The following is a 19088-nucleotide window of genomic DNA, read 5'->3' as shown; positions in this document are numbered from 1 at the left end:
AAGTAACCCTATCTCTGTAACCTCCTCCAGCCCTATAACCCTCCGAGATCTTTGCACTCCTTCAATTCTGGCCTCTTGTGCATGCCTGATTTTCATCGCTCCACCATTTGCGGCTATGCTTTCAGCTGCCTAGGCCCCATGCTCTGGAATTCCCTCCCTAAACCTCTCCGCATCTTTAACTCTCTCTCCTCCTTTAACACGTTCCTTAAAATCTACCTCTTTGACCAAGCTTTTGGTCACCTGTCCTAATACCTCATGTGGCTAGGTATCAAATTTTGTGTGCTAATCCTCCTGTTGAAGACACTGTATAAATGCAGGTTGTTGTTGTTGAAGACACTCTCCCACTTATCTCAAACCCGTTTATCTCGACACATTAATACGAAAGGCCCGCTTAAGTCAACAGATTTTGTTTTAAATCCTTAACAGCATTAAAGGCTTCTGTCGCTTATCGCATATGTCGACAGATAGTCTCTGATGTTCCTTCTGGTCATTGTGGCGAAGGTTGGATTCGGAATATCCCAGTCAATTTCACATCAAACCTCTGCTTCTTGCTGCAGTGGGCCCTGTACTTGTAAATTCCACTCACGCCTTCCCGTGCTGGAAGACCCCGACACAAGAGTAAATAGTACACAGGTCAATGCCCACCGGAGGTGAAAGGGGTCCTCCCGGACACTCAGCAGCTTGTGCTGGGCTGGTTGCTGGCGGTGATGGAGTTACTTGAATGATGCCGGTTAATCAGCGGAGCAGGGTCAGTGGAGGTCAAGTAAATACAACAAGAGTCCCCCAGGGAGACAACTTCAGAGGGGTTGGGTGGTCCAGAACAGAGCAAGGTATTGGAACTGATAGTTGCGGTAGTTGGATTCAGGATGTCCTGGGCAGTTTCATGTTAATTCCAAGGGCACCACTTATGTCGACAAACCGCTTTTAAAAAAAAAATCACTCTCAGGATGTGGGCGTTGCTGGCTAGGCCAGCATTTATTGCCCATCTCTTAGTTGCCCAAGAAGGTGGTGGTGCGCCTGGAGTCACATATATAAGCCAGACCGGGTAAGGATGTCAGGTTTCATTCCCTGAAGGACATGACTGAACCAGTTGGGTTTTTACCACAATCACTTTTACTGAGACCAGCTTTTTACCCTGAGATTTTTTTATTCCGAGATTTCAAATTCTCAAACTAATTTGAGCCCACGTTCTCTGGATTACTAGTCCAGTTACATAACCACTACACTTACAGTACCTAGCTTATGTTGACAAAATTGGAATGGTCTCTGAAATGTCCACTCAAGTGGGTACAACAACAACTTTCATTTATATAGCACCTTTAACATAGTGAAACATCCCAAGGCGCTTCACAGGAGTGTAAATCAGACAAAAATTGACACTGAGCCAAAGAAGGAGTTATTAGGATAGGTAACTAAAAGATTGGTCAAAGAAGTAGGTTTTAAGGAGTGTCTTAAAAGAGAAGTGAGGTGGAGAGAGGGAGAGGTTTAGGGAGATAATTCCAGAGCTTAGGGCCTAGACGGCTGAATGCACAGCCACCAATGGTGGGGCGAAGGAAGTGGGAGATGCCAGAGGCTGCCAAGAGGCCAAAATTGGAGGAACGCTGAGTTTTCAGAGGGTTGTGGAGCTAGAAGAGGATACAGAGATAGGGAGGGGCGAGGCCATGGAAGGATTTGAACACAAGATCGAGGCGTTGGTGGACCGGGAGCCACTGTAGGTCAGCGAACACATGGGGTGATGGGTGAATGGGAGGTGGTGTGAGTTAGGATACGAGCAGCAGAGTTTTGGATGAGCTGAAGTTTACTAAGGGTGGAAGGTGGGAGGCCGGCCAGGACAGCATTGGAATGCTTGAGTCTGGAAGTAACAAAGGCACGGATGAAGGTTTCAGTAGCAAATGGGCTGAGGCAGGGGTGGAAATGGGTGATATTACGGAGGTGGAAGTTTTTTGTGATCGAGTGGATATGAGTGTAGGACTGTATCTGATCACCCATAGTCTGGACTTTGAGTGACTGGAACCTCTTTCTGTTGACTTTGGGAAATCCAGCAGCCCCATCATGCTACTGCCTTGCTGCAATGCCATACTGGGGCCACTGTGTCTGGTCCAAATGGATAAACTGGACTCAATGGCACGATTTACAAAAACCTCGCTGGCATTTAAAATAGCTTACCAAATTTACAATGCGTACGGATTTCAAACAATTCACAGATTGTCGTAATCGCTGCTCCAGATCCCAAAACGTTTTAATGATTTACTCCATCGAGAATAAGAGTATGTGACTTTAAACTTGTTATTTGACAGTAGCTGGCATCTGGGACTCAGAATACTGGCGTAAAGTTAGCCAGCGCGTATAAAATGGCTTCTATCCAATAAACTGACGAACCAAACAATTTTTTTTATATTATTTCAAAAAGATTACAGAAAATGGAAAAGATTTGTAGTATTGCTGTTACCATTCCAATTCTAGTTAAAACTAAGAGGAAAACTTCTGTTTAAATAGTAGTTAGCTGAAGGCGTGTTAGTTTTGTTTTAGCAGCCATCCCCTTCGCTATAGGGTAGAAAAGATCGTCTGGAGATTTTGGTCTCCGAAGCTTGTAATAAAATGTTGCTGGGAGAGGGGCAGTGTGTTAGCAGCACTGTGCCTTGTCCACAGCCCTTTCAGTGTCCTCCGCTAATTTAACTTTATCTGTGTCACTGTCCTCAGACAGATGGATGCAATCGCTGGCCAGAATATTCTCCACCAAAAACCGTGTTGCTTCATCAATGTTTATATTCTCCTGTAAACATTTAAAAAAAAGTTCAACATTAATTAATTACAAGAAAATATATATGTATTATGGCCTGCAAGGCAACGTACAAGAAAGATCAAAGAAAGAAAGAACTCTCATTCATATAGGCGCTTTTCACGACCTCGGGATGATCCAAAGCGCTTCACAGCCAATGAAGTACTTTTGAAGTGTAGTCACTGTTCTATTTTTGGAAACGTGGCAGCCAATTTGCATATAGCAAGGTCCCACAAACAGCAATATGATAATGACCAGATAATCTGTTTTTTTAGTGATGTTGGTTGAGAGATGGGCAGGACCGGGGAGAACTGCCCTGCTCCTCTTCAAAATGGCGCCATGGGATTTTTTTTACGTCAACCCGAGAGAGCCTCGGTTTAACGTTCCATCTGAAAGGCAGCACCCCCAAAAGTGCAGCACTCCCTCAGTACTGCACTGGAGTGTCAGCCTGGATTATGTGCTCAAGTCTCTGAAGTGGGACTTGAACCCATGACCTTCTGATTCAGAGACAAGAGCGCTACCACTGAACCACGGCTAACAAGGTGGTCCACATCCTTCTTTTCATCCCTCTTGGTCTTTTTCCTTCCACCCATCCTTCGAACACCTCTTACAACATCCCACCCCCAACCTTTCAGCAGGTGCCCAATTCAATTAATTTGCCTTTTCCCGCTAACATCAATTAAACTGTGTCCTTCTTGCATCATCGCCAACACCTACTATTCGGGCAAAAAAAAGAGAATTCTGGGAAGGCTGCTGTGCTTTACCGGGCACGGATTGAGGTGGTCAGATTGATACTGGGGCACAGAGGGGTAAATTATGAGGACAGGTTACATAAACTTGGCATGCATTCCCTTGAGTTTAGGAGATTGAGGGGCGATCTGATCGGGGTGTTTAAAATGAAAAAGGGATTCGAGAGGGTAGATATGGAGAAACAATTTCCTCTGGGGTTGGAGTCCAGAACAAGGGGGCACAATCTTAAAATTAGAGCTAGGCCATTCAGGAGTGACATCAGGAAGCACTTTTTCACACAAAGGGCAGCAAAAATCTGGACTTCTCTCCCCCAAAAGGCTGCAGATGCTGGGGGTCAATTCAAATCAAAACTGAGACTGATAGATTTTTGTTGGGTAAGGGTATCAAGGGATATGGAGCAAAGGCAGGTAAACGGAATTAATGTGCAGGTCAGCCATGATCTGACTTAATGGTGGAGCAGGCCCAAGAGGCTGAATGGCCTGCTCCTGTTCCTAATGTTCCAATATTGGGGTGTATATTTCACAACTCCAACTGGGGAGCACTTATCTTATTTAATGTTGGGATTAAGTTAGGGGTTTGCTAGTTTACCAAATGGGATTCTGAGCTAATGGAAAGAATACTGTTTTATAGACACAGGTATCAGGCTTTCCTTTGCTCTCTTGGTAATGAAGAACCGGTTCTAAGCATATCCAGTTGGCTTTATTTAAGTCCCATAATCCAGACCAACTCTCTGTTACCTTTCCTTGATTTGTATCCTATAAAGCACAGATTAAACTCAATTGGAAAGGGCCTCTGAATGACTTCCCTTCTTCCTCCTAGCCTCCTCCTTTTTAAACTCGTGTCTCCTGGTGTTTGACCCCTTGCACTGTGGTGAACAATGTTGATCCATTTTGCCAATTTCTTTCGTAACCTTGAAAACTTTAATGAGATCATCTCAGAGTCTCTTTTCCAAAAGACAGAAACTCAACTTCCTCAACCTCTCCTCAAACTTAACTTCCTGATATCAAGAAACTACTTTGTTACGCGCTCTGCACCGACTCCAGCAACATCTTTTCTGTGATTACAGACTATATTTTTCTTCAATTGCGAATTTTAGAGAAAAGTCAACATAAATAGGAAGCACCTTGCCACATCTATATTTACAATTAGCAAAGAGAGGGAAATAGTCCAGTGTGCCCAGGACTGCACGCGGCACTCCAGGAGAGATCTGGCCAAAAGTTTACACACCAACAATGTATCCTCTTTAGGTCTATACTCCCGTCTGCTAATGCAACCCATTACTTTATTTGAACCTGGGATCAGTCTCGGTTCAGCATTTTCGGACGGTCGATCCAGTTTCAGTAGCGCCACCCTGTTCATACTACTGGGGTTGCTCCATTTTCATTTTGTCACACTTGAAGCAGAGATGGGCAGGAACAGTGTGGACCTGATTCCACTGCTGTCTACGTAGTTCAGAATCCATTCCAGGGTCAGACTTTGGCCTCCAGGTGATGCTGTCCATTTAGATACAACAAGTCTGGATTTTCCAGATGAATTTAGATTTGCTCCTATAACCCATCTGGAATACGATATAAGCTTGTGACAGGGCAAGTGTCAATCATATTGGCAGGGCATCAAATTCTACACAGAATGAGGAAATTGTCACTACATGAGTATAGGCAGAAGTACTGAAAAATACACTTGTGGGAACTGAGATATCTGATGTGTGCCTGAGAGTTGTGGTTTTATTAGAGCATTAGACGAATTGTGTATTGTTTTTTGGCACCATATAAAGTAAAGCTTGGATATTTAGTATCTTATGTGTTATGATAACTCCCATTGCTGTGTAGTTTGATTTGACAGTGTACTGTTAATTGTAAAAATTAGATACAGGCATTTAACGGGGGAAAAAAAGGAGTGAGTGGACAGTTGCTTTCTAATCTCAGGATGCAGTTGTACCACTGGAGCCTCACCATTGGACACTTAATTTTATCTGAACCCCTGGGTCTGTTGCCAGCCTTGTAAGTACATGCATGTCAACTGTCAGCTGACAGTCAAACTTCCCGCAGTGTTATCTTCTTGTCAGTGTTTGTGCATAAAAATCCGTGTTTGTATTGCCTCCTGCACCCTGGGCGAAGAATCGCCCAGAATGCCCCGTAAGCTGTTTGTGAAAACATGCAGAGTTTCATGCATGCCCCAAAGTTCCAAATACTCGTGTGTGTGTACGCGGAGATCCATTGACTGAGGTTTGAAGCAGATAGCACTGACGCTGGGAGGCATGATGCATACATGAGGAAGAAGGGAGGAGAGAGATATGGGGGCAGGGTTGGAAGAGATAATTGGAGTGGGAGGAGCCTTGTGTGGAGTACAAACACCAGCATAGACCAGTTGGGCTGAATGTCCTGTTTCTGCACTGGAGAGTCTATGAACAGATTGAATGGCAGAGCAGGCTTGAGGGGCTGAATGGCCTACTCCTGTTCCTATGATAAAACAGGTCAGCATCATGCCTGTCATACACCAACACATCAACCATTGTCCCCTATCCCCACTGCAAAACTCCTGAACTCGGTATATCATTAAAACCCCCCACATGGGTTAAAAGAGGCAGCTGCTGTTAATCTCCAGCTCTGTTCCGGAAACTTTACAAGTTTAGGACCAAATTTTGAATCTCCCTTTAGAAGGAGAATTTCCTCTTCCTCTTTCAAAGTGCCCACTTGTTATTCAACCACATCACTGCCAATCCCACAGCCTGGTGCAGCACTAAAATACTCTATGCACAGCTTTACATCAACATTACTTATTTTTAAGACATAACACACACCCGTTTTAAAGACGGGCACACCAGAATGACAATGACGCGTATTGCTGGCAGCACTCACTCACCCCTCCGAACCTCTTCCCTCATAGCTCAGCACCCACTCGCCCCTCGGAACCTCTTCCCCCATAGCTCAGCACCCACTCACCCCACCGAACCTCTTCCCTCATAGCTCAGCACCCACTCACCCCTCCGAACCTCTTCCCTCATAGCTCAGCACCCACTCACCCCTCTGAACCTCATCCCCATAGCTCAGCACCCACTCACCCCTCCGAACCTCATCCCCATAGCTCAGCACCCACTCACCCCTCTGAACCTCTTCCCTCATAGCTCAGTGCCCACTCACCCCACCGAACCTCTTCCCCCATAGCTCAGCACTCACTCACCCCTCCAAACCTCTTCCCTCATAGCTCAGGACTCACTCACCCCTCCGAACCTCTTCCCCCGTAGCTCAGCACCCACTCACCCCTCCGAACCTCGTCCCTCGTAGCTGAGCACCCACTCCCCGATCCGAACCTCTTCTCTCACAGCTCAGCACTCACTCACCCCTCTGAACCTCTTCCCCCAGAGCTCACCAGCCACTCACCCCTCCGAACCTCTTCCCCCATAGCTCAGCACTCACTCACCCCTCCAAACCTCTTCCCTCATAGCTCAGGACTCACTCACCCCTCCGAACCTCTTCCCCCGTAGCTCAGCACCCACTCACCCCTCCGAACCTCGTCCCTCGTAGCTGAGCACTCACTCACCCCTCCGAACCTCTTCCCTCAGAGCTCAGCACCCACTCCCCCATCCGAACCTCTTCCCTCACAGCTCAGCACTCACTCACCCCTCTGAACCTCTTCCCCCAGAGCTCACCAGCCACTCACCCCTCCGAACCTCTTCCCCCATAGCTCAGTACTCACTCCCCCTCCGAACCTCTTCCCTCATAGCTCAGCACTCACTCACCCCTCCTAACCTCTTCCCCCATAGCTCAGCACCCACTCACCCCTCCGAACCTCTTCCCTCATAGCTCACCAGCCACTCACCCCTCCGAACCTCTTCCCCCATAGCTCAGCACCCACTCACCCCTCCGAACCTCTTCCCTCATAGCTCAGCACCCACTCACCCCTCCGAACCTCTTCCCCCACAGCTCAGCACTCACTCACCCCTCCGAACCTCTTCCCTCATAGCTCAGCGCCCACTCACCCCTCTGAACCTCTTCCCTCATAGCTCAGTGCCCACTCACCCCTCCGAACCTCTTCCCTCATAGCTCAGTGCCCACTCACCCCTCCGAACCTCTTCCCTCATAGCTCAGCGCCCACTCACCCCTCCGAACCTCTTACCTCATAGCTCAGGACTCAATCACCCCTCCGAACCTCTTCCCATAGCTCAGCACCCACTCACCCCTCCAAACCTCTTCCCCCATAGCTCAGCACTCACTCACCCCTCCGAACCTCTTCCCTCACAGCTCGGCACTCACTCACCCCTCCGAACCTCTTCCCCCATAGCTCAGCACCCACTCACCCCTCCGAACCTCTTTCCCCATAGCTCAGCACCCACTCACCCCTCCAAACCTCTTCCCATAGCTCAGCACCCACTCACCCCTCCAAACCTCTTCCCCCATAGCTCAGCACCCACTCACCCCTCCGAACCTCTTCCCTCATAGCTCAGCACTCACTCACCCCTCCGAACCTCTTCCCTCATAGCTCAGCACCCACTCACCCCTCCGAAGCTCTTCCCCCACAGCTCAGCACTCACTCACCCCTCCGAACCTCTTCCCTCATAGCTCAGCAATCACTCACCCCTCCGAACCTCTTCCCTCATAGCTCAGTGCCCACTCACCCCTCCGAACCTCTTCCCTCATAGCTCAGCAATCACTCACCCCTCCGAACCTCTTCCCTCATAGCTCAGCGCCCACTCACCCCTCCGAACCTCTTCCCTCATAGCTCAGCACCCACTCACCCCTCCGAACCACTTCCCATAGCTCAGCACCCACTCACCCCTCCGAACCTCTTCCCTCATAGCTCAGCGCCCACTCACCCCTCCGAACCTCTTACCTCATAGCTCAGCACTCACTCACCCCTCCGAACCTCTTCCCCCAAAGCTCAGCCCCCACTCACCCCTCCGAACCTCTTCCCTCATAGCTCAGCATTCATTCGCCCCTCGTAACCTCTTCCCCCATAGCTCAGAACCCACTCACCCCACCGAACCTCTTCCCTCATAGCTCAGCACTCACTCACCCCTCCGACCCTCATCCCCATAGCTCAGCACCCACTCACCCCTCCGAACCTCTTCCCTCATAGCTCACCAGCCACTCATCCCTCCGAACCTCTTCCCCCATAGCTCAGCACTCACTCACCCCTCCGAACCTCTTCCCCCATAGCTCAGCACTCACTCAACCCTCCAAACCTCTTCCCTCATAGCTCAGCTTTCACTCACCCCTCCGAACCTCTTCCCCCATAGCTCAGTACTCACTCCCCCTCCGAACCTCTTCCCTCATAGCTCAGCATTCACTCACCCCTCCGAACCTCTTCCCCCATAGCTCAGTACTCACTCCCCCTCCGAACCTCTTCCCCCATAGCTCAGCACCCACTCACCCCTCCGAACCTCTTCCCTCATAGCTCAGCACTCACTCACCCCTCCGAACCTCTTCCCTCATAGCTGAGCACTCACTCCCCCTCCGAACCTCATCCCCATAGCTCAGCACTCACTCCCCCTCCGAACCTCTTCCCTCATAGCTCAGCACCCACTCACCCCTCCGAACCTCTTCCCTCATAGCTCAGCACCCACTCACCCCTCCGAACCTCTTCCCTCATAGCTCAGCATTCACTCACCCCTCCGAACCTCTTCCCTCATAGCTCAGCACCCACTCACCCCTCCAAACCTCTTCCCTCATAGCTCAGCACTCACTCACCCCTCTGAACCTCTTCCCTCATAGCTCAGCACTCACTCACCCCTCCGAACCTCTTCCCTCATAGCTGAGCACTCACTCCCCCTCTGAACCTCATCCCCCATAGCTCAGCACCCACTCACCCCTCCGATGCTCTTCCCTCATAGCTCAGCACTCACTCACCCCTCCGAACCTCTTCCCTCATAGCTCAGCACTCACTTACCCCTCTGAACCTCTTCCCCCACAGCTCAGCACTCACTCACCCCTCCGAACCTCTTCCCCCATAGCTCAGCACCCACTCACCCCTCCGATGCTCTTCCCTCATAGCTCAGCACTCACTCACCCCTCCGAACCTCTTCCCTCATAGCTCAGCACCCACTCAAACCTCCGAACCCCATCCCTCATAGCTCAGCACTCACTCACCCCTCCGAACCTCTTCCCTCATAGCTCAGAGCTCACTCACCCCTCCGAACCTCTTCCCTCATAGCTCAGAGCCCACTCACCCCTCCGAACCTCTTCCCCCATAGCACAGCACCCACTCACCCCTCCGAATCTCTTCCCTCATAGCTCAGCATTCACTCGCCCCTCGGAACCTCTTCCCCCATAGCTCAGGACCCACTCACCCCACCGAACCTCTTCCCTCATAGCTCAGCACTCACTCACCCCTCCGAACCTCATCCCCATAGCTCAGCACCCACTCACCCCTCCGAACCTCATCCCCATAGCTCAGCACCCACTCACCCCTCCGAACCTCTTCCCCCATAGCTCAGCACTCACTCACCCCTCCAAACCTCTTCCCCCGTAGCTCAGCACCCACTCACCCCTCCGAACCTCGTCCCCCATAGCTCAGCACTCACTCACCCCTCCGAACCTCTTCCCCCATAGCTCAGCACTCACTCAACCCTCCAAACCTCTTCCCTCATAGCTCAGCATTCACTCACCCCTCCGAACCTCTTCCCCCATAGCTCAGCACCCACTCACCCCTCCGAACCTCTTCCCCCACAGCTCAGCACCCACTCACCCCTCCGAACCTCTTCCCTCATAGCTCAGCACTCACTCCCCCTCCGAACCTCATCCCCATAGCTTAGCACCCAATCACCCCTCCGAACCTCTACCCCCATAGCTCAGCACTCACTCACCCCTCCGAACCTCTTCCCCCATAGCTCAGCACCCGCTCACCCCTCCGAACCTCTTCCCTCATAGCTCAGCATTCACTCACCCCTCCGAACCTCTTCCCTCATAGCTCAGCACCCACTCACCCCTCCAAACCTCTTCCCTCATAGCTCAGCACTCACTCACCCCTCCAAACCTCTTCCCTCATAGCTCAGCATTCACTCACCCCTCCGAACCTCTTCCCCCATAGCTCAGCCCCCACTCACCCCTCCGAACCTCTTCCCCCATAGAGCAGCACTCACTCACCCCTCCGAACCTCTTCCCCCACAGCTCAGCACTCACTCACCCCTCCGAATCTCATCCCCATAGCTCAGCACTCACTAACCCCTCCGAACCTTTTCCCTCATAGCTCAGCACCCACTCACCCCTCCGAACCTCTTCCCTCATAGCTCAGCATCCACTCACCCCTCCGAACCTCTTGCCTCATAGCTCAGCACTCACTCACCCCGACGAACCTCTTCCCTCATAGCTCAGCACTCAATCCCCCTCCGAACCTCATCCCCATTGCTCGGCACCCACTCACCCCTCCGAACCTCTTCCCCCATAGCTCAGCACCCACTCACCCCTCCAAACCTCTTCCCCCATAGCTCAGCACCCACTCACCCCTCCAAACCTCTTCCCTCATAGCTCAGCGCCCACTCACCCCTCTGAACCTCTTCCCTCATAGCTCAGCACTCACTCACCCCTCCGAACCTCTTCCCTCATAGCTCAGTGCCCACTCACCCCTCCGAACCTCTTCCCTCATAGCTCAGCGCCCACTCACCCCTCCGAACCTCTTACCTCATAGCTCAGCACTCACTCACCCCTCCGAACCTCTTCCCTCATAGCTCAGCGCCCACTCACCCCTCCGAACCTCTTCCCCCATAGCTCAGCACTCACTCACCCCTCCGAACATCTTCCCCCATAGCTCAGCACCCACTCACCCCTCCAAACCTCTCCCCCATAGCTCAGCAATCACTCACCCCTCCGAACCTCATCCCCATAGCTCAGCACCCACTCACCCCTCCAAACCTCTTCCCCCATAGCTCAGCACCCACTCACCCCTCCGAACCTCTTCCCTCATAGCTCTGCACTCACTTACCCCTCCGAACCTCTTCCCTCATGGCTCAGCACTCACTCACCCCTCCGAACCTCTTCCCTCATAGCTCGGCACTCACTCACCCCTCCGAACCTCATCCCCATAGCTCAGCACCCACTCACCCCTCCGAACCCCATCCCTCATAGCTCAGCACTCACTCACCCCTCCGAACCTCTTCCCTCATAGCTCAGAGCCCACTCACCCCTCCGAACCTCATCCCCATAGCTCGGCACTCACTCACCCCTCTGAACCTCTTCCCTCATAGCTCAGCACTCACTCACCTCTCCGAACCTCTTCCCTCATAGCTCAGCACCCAATTCCCCCTCCGAACCTCATCCCCATAGCTCAGCGCCCACTCACCCCTCCGAACCTCTTTCCCCATAGCTCAGCACTCACTCACCCCTCCGAACCTCTTCCCCCATAATTCAGCACTCACTCACCCCTTCGAGCCTCTTCCCTCATAGCTCAGCACTCGCTCACCCCTCCGAACCTCATCCCCATAGCTCAGCACTCACTCACCCCTCCGAACCTCTTTCCCCATAGCTCAGTGCCCACTCACCCCTCCGAACCTCTTCCCTCATAGCTCAGCACCCACTCACCCCTCCGAACCTCTTCCCTCATAGCTCTGCGGCCACTCACCCCTCTGAACCTCTTTCCTCATAGCTCAGTGCCCATACCCCGTAGCTCAGCACCCACTCACCCCTCCGAACCTCTTCCCCCATAGCTCAGCACTCACTTACCCCTCCGAACCTCTTCCCTCATAGCTCAGCACCCACTCACCCCTCTGAACCTCTTTCCTCATAGCTCAGCACCCATACCCCGTAGCTCAGCACCCACTCACCCCTCCGAACCTCTTCCCCCATAGCTCAGCACCCACTCACCCCTCCGAACCTCTTCCCCCATAGCTCAGCAGCCACTCACCCCTCCAAACCTCTTCCCTCATAGCTCAGCACTCACTCACCCCTCTGAACCTCTTCCCCCATAGCTCAGCGCCCACTCACCCATCCAAACCTCTTCCCTCATGGCTGAGCACTCACTCACCCCTCTGAACCTCTTCCCTCATGGCTGAGCACTCACTCACCCCTCTGAATCTCTTCCCTCATAGCTCAGCACCCACTCACCCCTCCGAACCTCTTCCCTCATAGCTCAGCACTCACTCACCCCTCTGAACCTCTTCCCTCATAGCTCAGCACCCACTCACCCCTCCGAACTTCTTCCCTCATGGCTCAGCACTCACTCACCCCTCTGAACTTCTTCCCCCATAGTTCAGCACCCAGCACCACTCGAAATCTCTCCCCATATAACTCAGCACCCAGTCACCCCCCCAAATCTCTCCCCCCCGCCCCCATAGCTCAGCTACCAGTCAGCCCTCTGAATCACTGCCCCATTGTTCAGCCCCCAGTCACCCCTCCGAATCACTAGTCAGCCCTCTGAATCACTCCCCCATTGCTCAGCCCCCAGTCACCCCTCCGAATCACTAGTCAGCCCTCAGAATCACTCCCCCATTGCTCAGCCCCCAGTCACCCCTCCGGATCACTCGTCAGCCCTCTGAATCACTCCCCCATTGCTCAGTCCCCAGTCACCCCTCTGAATCACTCACCCCAATAGCTCAGCTACCATTCACCCCTCTGAATCACTCACCCCAATAGCTCAGTGCCTGGCCCCATATCTATTTCCATTGTGAATAGTTGTGGAACATATTTTGTTACATTGAAGATGAGAGGGGCTTGACAGGTTACATGCTGAGAGGTTGTTTCCCCTGGCTCAATAGTCTAGAACTAGGGGGCACTGTCTTAGGATAAGTGGTCGGCCATTTAAGACTGAGATGTACAAGAATTTCTTCACTCAGAGGGTTGTCAATCTTTGGAATTCTCTACCCCAGAGAGCTGTGGATGCTGAGTCATTGAATATATTCAAGGCTGAGATAGATAGATTTTTGCACTCTAGGGGAATCAAGGGATATGGGGATCGGGCGGGAAAGTGGAGTTGAGGTCGAAGATCAGCCATGATCTATTGAATGGTGAAGCAGACTCAAGGGGCCATTTAGCTTACTCCTGCTCCTATTTCTTATGTTCTTATTAAAGGTTCAAAATAATTGCAGTTGCTTTTTTGTACATCTTAAGTGTTTACAAATGCGTAATAAGGTGAACACACTGATGGCTAATGTAGCTGGAGCGGAGATGAGGTGAGCACGAGCGGAGATGAGGTGAGCACAAGTGAGGCAACAGTAAGGCAGCTGAGGGGAAATGTCAGATTGCTTAACTGTAGCTGAGATGTAGTTTGCAGTTTAGAAGGGATCACTGTTGTACTGTTACATTAACAGTGACAGGGCAACACCAACAGCAAGAAGAAAGAAAGAACATGAATTTCTATAGCGCCTTTCATGACCTCAGGATGTCCCAAAGCGCTTTACAGACAATGAAGTACTTTTGAAGTGTAGTCATTGCTGTAACGTAGGAAAAGCAGCAGCCAATTTGCACTCAGCAAGGTCCCACAGCAATAAAATAAAAATGACCAGATCATCTGTTTTAGATGTTGGTTGACGGAGAAATATTTTCAAGGAAACCGGGAGAATTCCCCTGTTCTTCTTCGAAATAGTGCCGCGGTATCATTTACAGGCAGACAAGGCCTCGGTTTAACGTCTCATCTGAAAGACGGCACCTCCAATAGTGCAGCACTCCCTCAGTACTAGCACTGGGAGTGTCAGGCTGGACTATGTGCTCAAGTCTCTGGTGTGGGAGTTGAACCCACAACCTTCTGATTCAGTGGCGAGAGTGCTACCAATTGAGCCACGGCTGACACCCAGCCAGTAAGCAACAGCCTGCTGTGATATTTCAGAGGTCGGTTGCAGGGCTATCTTGCTGCCACGCCCCAGACAGGCCACTAATCATCACTAACCTTCGCTGAGGTTTGAAACCACGCTACAAAGCCATTTTCCTTGCAGTAGCGGTCCATCATCGCTGGGTTATTCTCCAAACCATCCCATTTCTGATCACATTTGTTTGCCAAGAGGACGGCAGGGATCGGCTTCCCGTTGGGCAGCTTTACTTTACTGTCCAAGTCACTTTTCCATTTCAGAACAGCGTCAAATGTCGAGCGTCTGGTCACATCAAAGACTATGAAAGCTCCAACAGCTTCTTTATAATACACCCTTGTCATGTTGCCGAATCGTTCTTGACCTGCATCAGCCAAAATAAAACAAAAGTGAATATGATACATTCCACAAATAACAACATACTGACTTATTTTTTAATTTACATAGAATTTACAGCACAAAAACAGGCCATTTGGCCCAACTGGTCTGTGCCAGTATTTATGCTCCACACGAGCCTCCTCCCACCTTAATTCATCTACCCCTATCAACATATCCTTCTATTCCTTTCTCCTTCATGTTCTTATCCAGCTTCCTCTTAAATGCGTCTATGCTATTGTTCATGAGATATGGGCAACACTGGCAAGGTGGCATTTATTGGCCCTTTCTAGTTGTACTGAGAAGGTTGTGATGAGCCTTCACCTTGAACCGCTGCAATCCTTATGGTGATGGTGCTCCCACGATGGTGTTAGGGAGGGAATTCCAGGATATTGACCCAGAGACGATGTAGGAACCATGATATATAAGAAAAAAGACTTGCATTTATATAGCGCCTTCCACGACCTCGGGTCGCCCAAGTGGTTTACAGCCAATTAAGTACTTTTTGAAGTGTAGTGACTGTTGTAATGTGGGAAAAACAGTAGTCAATTTGCGCACATCAAGATCCCACACACAGCAACGTGATAATGACGAGATAATCTGTTTTAGTGATGTTGATTGTGTGTGCGTGTGCATGTGTGAGAGAGTGTGTTTGTGTACGAGTGTGTGAATGTGCATGTCTGTTTATATGTGTGTTATGTATGTGTAATTGTGTGTATGAGAGTGCTTGTGAATGTGAGAATGTGTGTTTATGAGTGCGATTATGTGTGAGTGAGTTTGTGTGCGCGCAGAAGAGTGTGCTTATGTGTGTGTTTGAGAGTGAGTGATTGTATTATGTGAACGCGTGTGTGAGAACGTTGTGTGTGCAAGCTGGTGTGTGTGAATGTGAATGTGTATTTGTTTGTGAGTGTTTGAGACAGGGAGACAGAGTGAGAGAGTGAAACAGAGAGTGAGAGAGAGAGAAAAAGCGAGTGAGAGAGAGAGAAAAAGCGAGTGAGAGAGAGAGAAACAGCGAGAGAGTAAGTGTTTTGAGAGTGAGGGCGATTTTAAAGATGAGCAGGAGCAGGTCTGAGGGAGGCTGAGGTGGATGGGAAGCTGTTGGGGCCCTCGGCAGCATGAGGCTCAGGGGATTTTAACTCCTGGGCCACATTTGCATGCTTACCGTCAGTCTCCCGCCCAAACCCGGCAGGAAACACTCTCCAGCCCGCAGGCAGGAGCGGGATGTCAGGCAGCATGAGACCACTGCTCGGGACCCGAAGAAATGGCCCCACCACTAAAGTAAGTGGTTGGGAGGGGTGTGGGGGAAATCAGACTTTTGGAGGGAGGAAAACCTGGGGCAGGGGAGTCACAGGGTTTCCTTGTGGGGCCTGGAGGATCACTCGTGATGGGCCAAATGGCCTGCTGCATGCAAACCACTACGGTTCTATGACTCCCTTGAGATGCTAAATGACTGTTGTACTCTTCACCCTTATGTTTGGCTGTATCTTTTAAACTGTGGAGTTAGTAGCACTGGTTCTGCACACCGTGTGTAACTAATGTCGTGTAGTTCATCTACTGCACAATGTCAACGATAACCCAGTTTTTAAACCCACAGTAACATTGCCTCAGCTAGCTGGGAACCCAGCACTCCACATAAATCCCTCACCCTGAGCCAAGAGGCCCACGCTGAGTGCTGCTAACTTTAATGTCGCTCAGAAACCGGCCCTGCCCCTCCCAAAAATGCACTCTTCCTCTCTTCATTCACATTATATTCTGGTTCATCGCCATTTCTGCCAGCCTCTTGCTTCTCTGCTCTGCTCTGAGACAGAAGGTTGTGGGTTCAAGCCCCATTCCAGAGACTCGAGCACACAATCTAGGCTGGCACTCCCACTGCAGTACTGAGGGAGTGCTGCACTGTCGGAGATGCCATTAAACTGAAGCCCTGTCTGCCCTCTTGGGTGGGTGTAAAAGAAGAGCAAGGGAGTTCTCCCCGGTGTCTTGGACAACATTTATCCCTCAGCCAACACCTAAAAACAGATAGTCATTTATTTCATTGCTGTTTGTGGGATCTTGCTGTGCAAAAAACGGCTGCCCTACATTACAAGTGACCGCACTTCAAAAGTACTTCATTGGCTGTAAAGTGCTTTGGGATGTCCTGAGGTCGTAAAAGGCGCGATATCAATGCAAGTTTTTTCTTTCTTTCTCCACCCTAGTAGCTCCCATTGTTAAACTAGCCCAGGTTCAACACTGGTTTCTAGATGAATCAGTTTGCCATACCTCCCTAACATCTGGGCTGTGCCAAATGTAACCTATTTGTCACTTCTTTCAAAACTCCGGTTTAAAATTAAAACGCTAAATCCTGTCCTTGTGGTTTTTATAACTATCTGCTCTGGTTCTGCAGCGTTGACTAAACTCTGTATATTGTCACATTTCCCTTCATTCTAATCAGCTATTTTTCCTTGTTAGTTCCATTATATTGGAACATTGTGCACTCCCCAGTGAACACTCCAAGAAATCCTAACTCACCCACAGAAGGAAATACATGATCTGCAGCCACACAAGTTTAATCCGGCACTCGCCTGTTAAAAAGTCCACAATAAATCCTCCAGCAGATATAATCATCTTTTAAATTAAAATCCAAGTGTACCAACTCACAGGAGCTTTACCTCAAAAGTTGGCCATTGCTTAGAATCTCCTAGAGCAGGTCACAGTTGCTCTAACCACCTTCCAGCCCCAGTAACAGACCTGTACCCACCAGTGCCGTACCCATGTTATACACCAACAGACCTGGACCCACCAGTATTGTACCCCTTGTGTTATAGTGACAGACCTGTAGCCACCAGTGCTGGACTACTAGTGTTATAGTGACAGACGTATATCCACCAGTACAGTATCGTGTTATACAGTGATAGACTGTACCCCACTGTTATACAGTGACAGACCTGAATCCACCTGTACTGTACCCGTGTTATACAGTGACAGACCTGTACCCACCAGTACTGCACTTCATTGTTATACAGTGACTGACAACTGAGTGGCTTGCTAGGGCACTTCAGAGGTTGGTGTGGGACTGGAGTCACAAAGAGGCCAGACCAGATAAGAATGGCAGGTTTACTTCCCTAAAGGACAGTTTAAAAATATCTGGAAATACAAAGCTGGTATCAGAAGCCGTTGGATTGTTGCAAAAACCTAACTGATTCACTGATGTCCTTTAGGGAAGGAAATCTGCCGTCCTTACCCGGTCTGGCCTATATGTGACTCCAGTGCCACACCAATGTGGTTGACTCTTAACTGCCTTCTGAAGGGGCCTAGTAAGCCACTCAGTTGTACAAGGGGTAACTCAGGATGGGCAATAAATGCCTGCCTTGCCAGTGACGCCCACATCCTAAGAATGAACATATATATTTTTTTAAAGAACTCCTCCCTTAACCACCTCACCAAAAAAACAGAATAACCGGTTATTTGTCTTAGGGCTGCTGATGAGATCTTGCTGTGCCCGAATTTGCCCCCATGCTTGCCCACTTAACAACAGTGATTACACTTTAAAAAGTAATTTGTTAGCTGTGAAGCTCTTTGGGATTAGTTGCTGATACTGTAAAGCACCATTATAAAGGCAAAGGTTCCAACTGGAAGATTAAACCCAGGACTGGGAAAAGTGCCAAAAGCCGTCAGGAAATTCCTCGGTGCAGCAGGGGGAGGACACAGACTCTTGTCCCTCAGTCGGCTGCATTGAGGAAGCAGAAGAACAGTAACGGTGTCACTCAGAGTCACCCTGTGTGTACACACAGCCCTTTTGTATCAGGCTGTTCCAGTCTCGGTGGGAACGGGGAGGGCACTGAGCTCATTCATTACACCAGCGGCTTTTCACAGGCCCAGGGTTAACCATTTCACTGCTGGGTTCAGAAGCTCCTTTACAGACACAAGCATCGAACTCACTGGCACTTGCGAAGAGGACGCAGCCCTCTTTGCTCCTCTCCCTCTCCTCCGAATGTCCCACCCTCTCCAATCACTCTCATCTGTCCCACCTCCGCCTAATGTCCGACCACACCCTCACTCCCCTCCTCTTGTCCCCTTACCCTCACTGCCACTTCTGTGCCCGCCTCCCTGCACCTCTCTTCCTACTGTCCCACTTTCACCCCCACAACCGCCAGTCTCTGCCCCTCACTCCCCCATCTGTCCAGAGCCCCACTGTCCTACTCAATCTACCCCATCCTTCCCTTACTCCACTGCCCCCCTCTTCCTCTCCCCCTTCCTCTCCCTCTCCCCCTTCCTCTCCCTCTCCCCCTTCCTCTCCCTCTCCCTCTCCCCTCCTTCCCCTCTCCCTCTCCCCTCCTTCCCCTCTCCCTCTCCTCCCCTCTCACCTCACCTCCTTCCCCTCTCACCTCCCCTCCTTCCCCTCTCACCTCCCCTCCTTCCCCTCTCACCTCCCCTCCTTCCCCTCTTTCCCCTCTCACCCTCCTCCCCTCCTTCCCCTCA

General features: G+C 50.5%; 1 protein-coding gene across 1 annotated transcript; it reads right to left on the bottom strand.

Annotated features, from left to right (window-relative positions):
- Nucleotides 1–2221: 2221 nt before the first annotated feature.
- LOC137324711 (ras-related protein Rab-32-like) lies at nt 2222–14621 on the bottom strand. The gene is made up of 2 exons (XM_067989322.1): nt 14342–14621; nt 2222–2773 (listed from the first exon to the last, which is right to left on the bottom strand). The coding sequence occupies exons 1-2, from the start codon at nt 14600–14602 to the stop codon at nt 2624–2626; spliced, it is 411 nt and encodes a 136-aa protein (XP_067845423.1). The 5' UTR covers nt 14603–14621; the 3' UTR covers nt 2222–2623.
- Between the last annotated feature and the right edge of the window lie 4467 nt (nt 14622–19088).

Source organism: Heptranchias perlo, chromosome 8 (assembly GCF_035084215.1).
Source record: "Heptranchias perlo isolate sHepPer1 chromosome 8, sHepPer1.hap1, whole genome shotgun sequence".
In the NCBI taxonomy this organism is placed as follows: domain Eukaryota; kingdom Metazoa; phylum Chordata; class Chondrichthyes; order Hexanchiformes; family Hexanchidae; genus Heptranchias; species Heptranchias perlo.
This window is presented reverse-complemented; position numbering and strand designations above follow the sequence as displayed.

Excerpts from the sequence above, each read along its gene's own strand:
- LOC137324711 (XM_067989322.1), bottom strand. The coding sequence starts at position 14,602 with ATGACAAGGGTGTATTATAAAGAAGCTGTTGGAGCTTTCATAGTCTTT. Across the intron at positions 2,774-14,341 it reads GGTTTCAAACCTCAGCGAAG|GAGAATATAAACATTGATGA; the intron begins GTTAGTGATGAT and ends AAATGTTTACAG.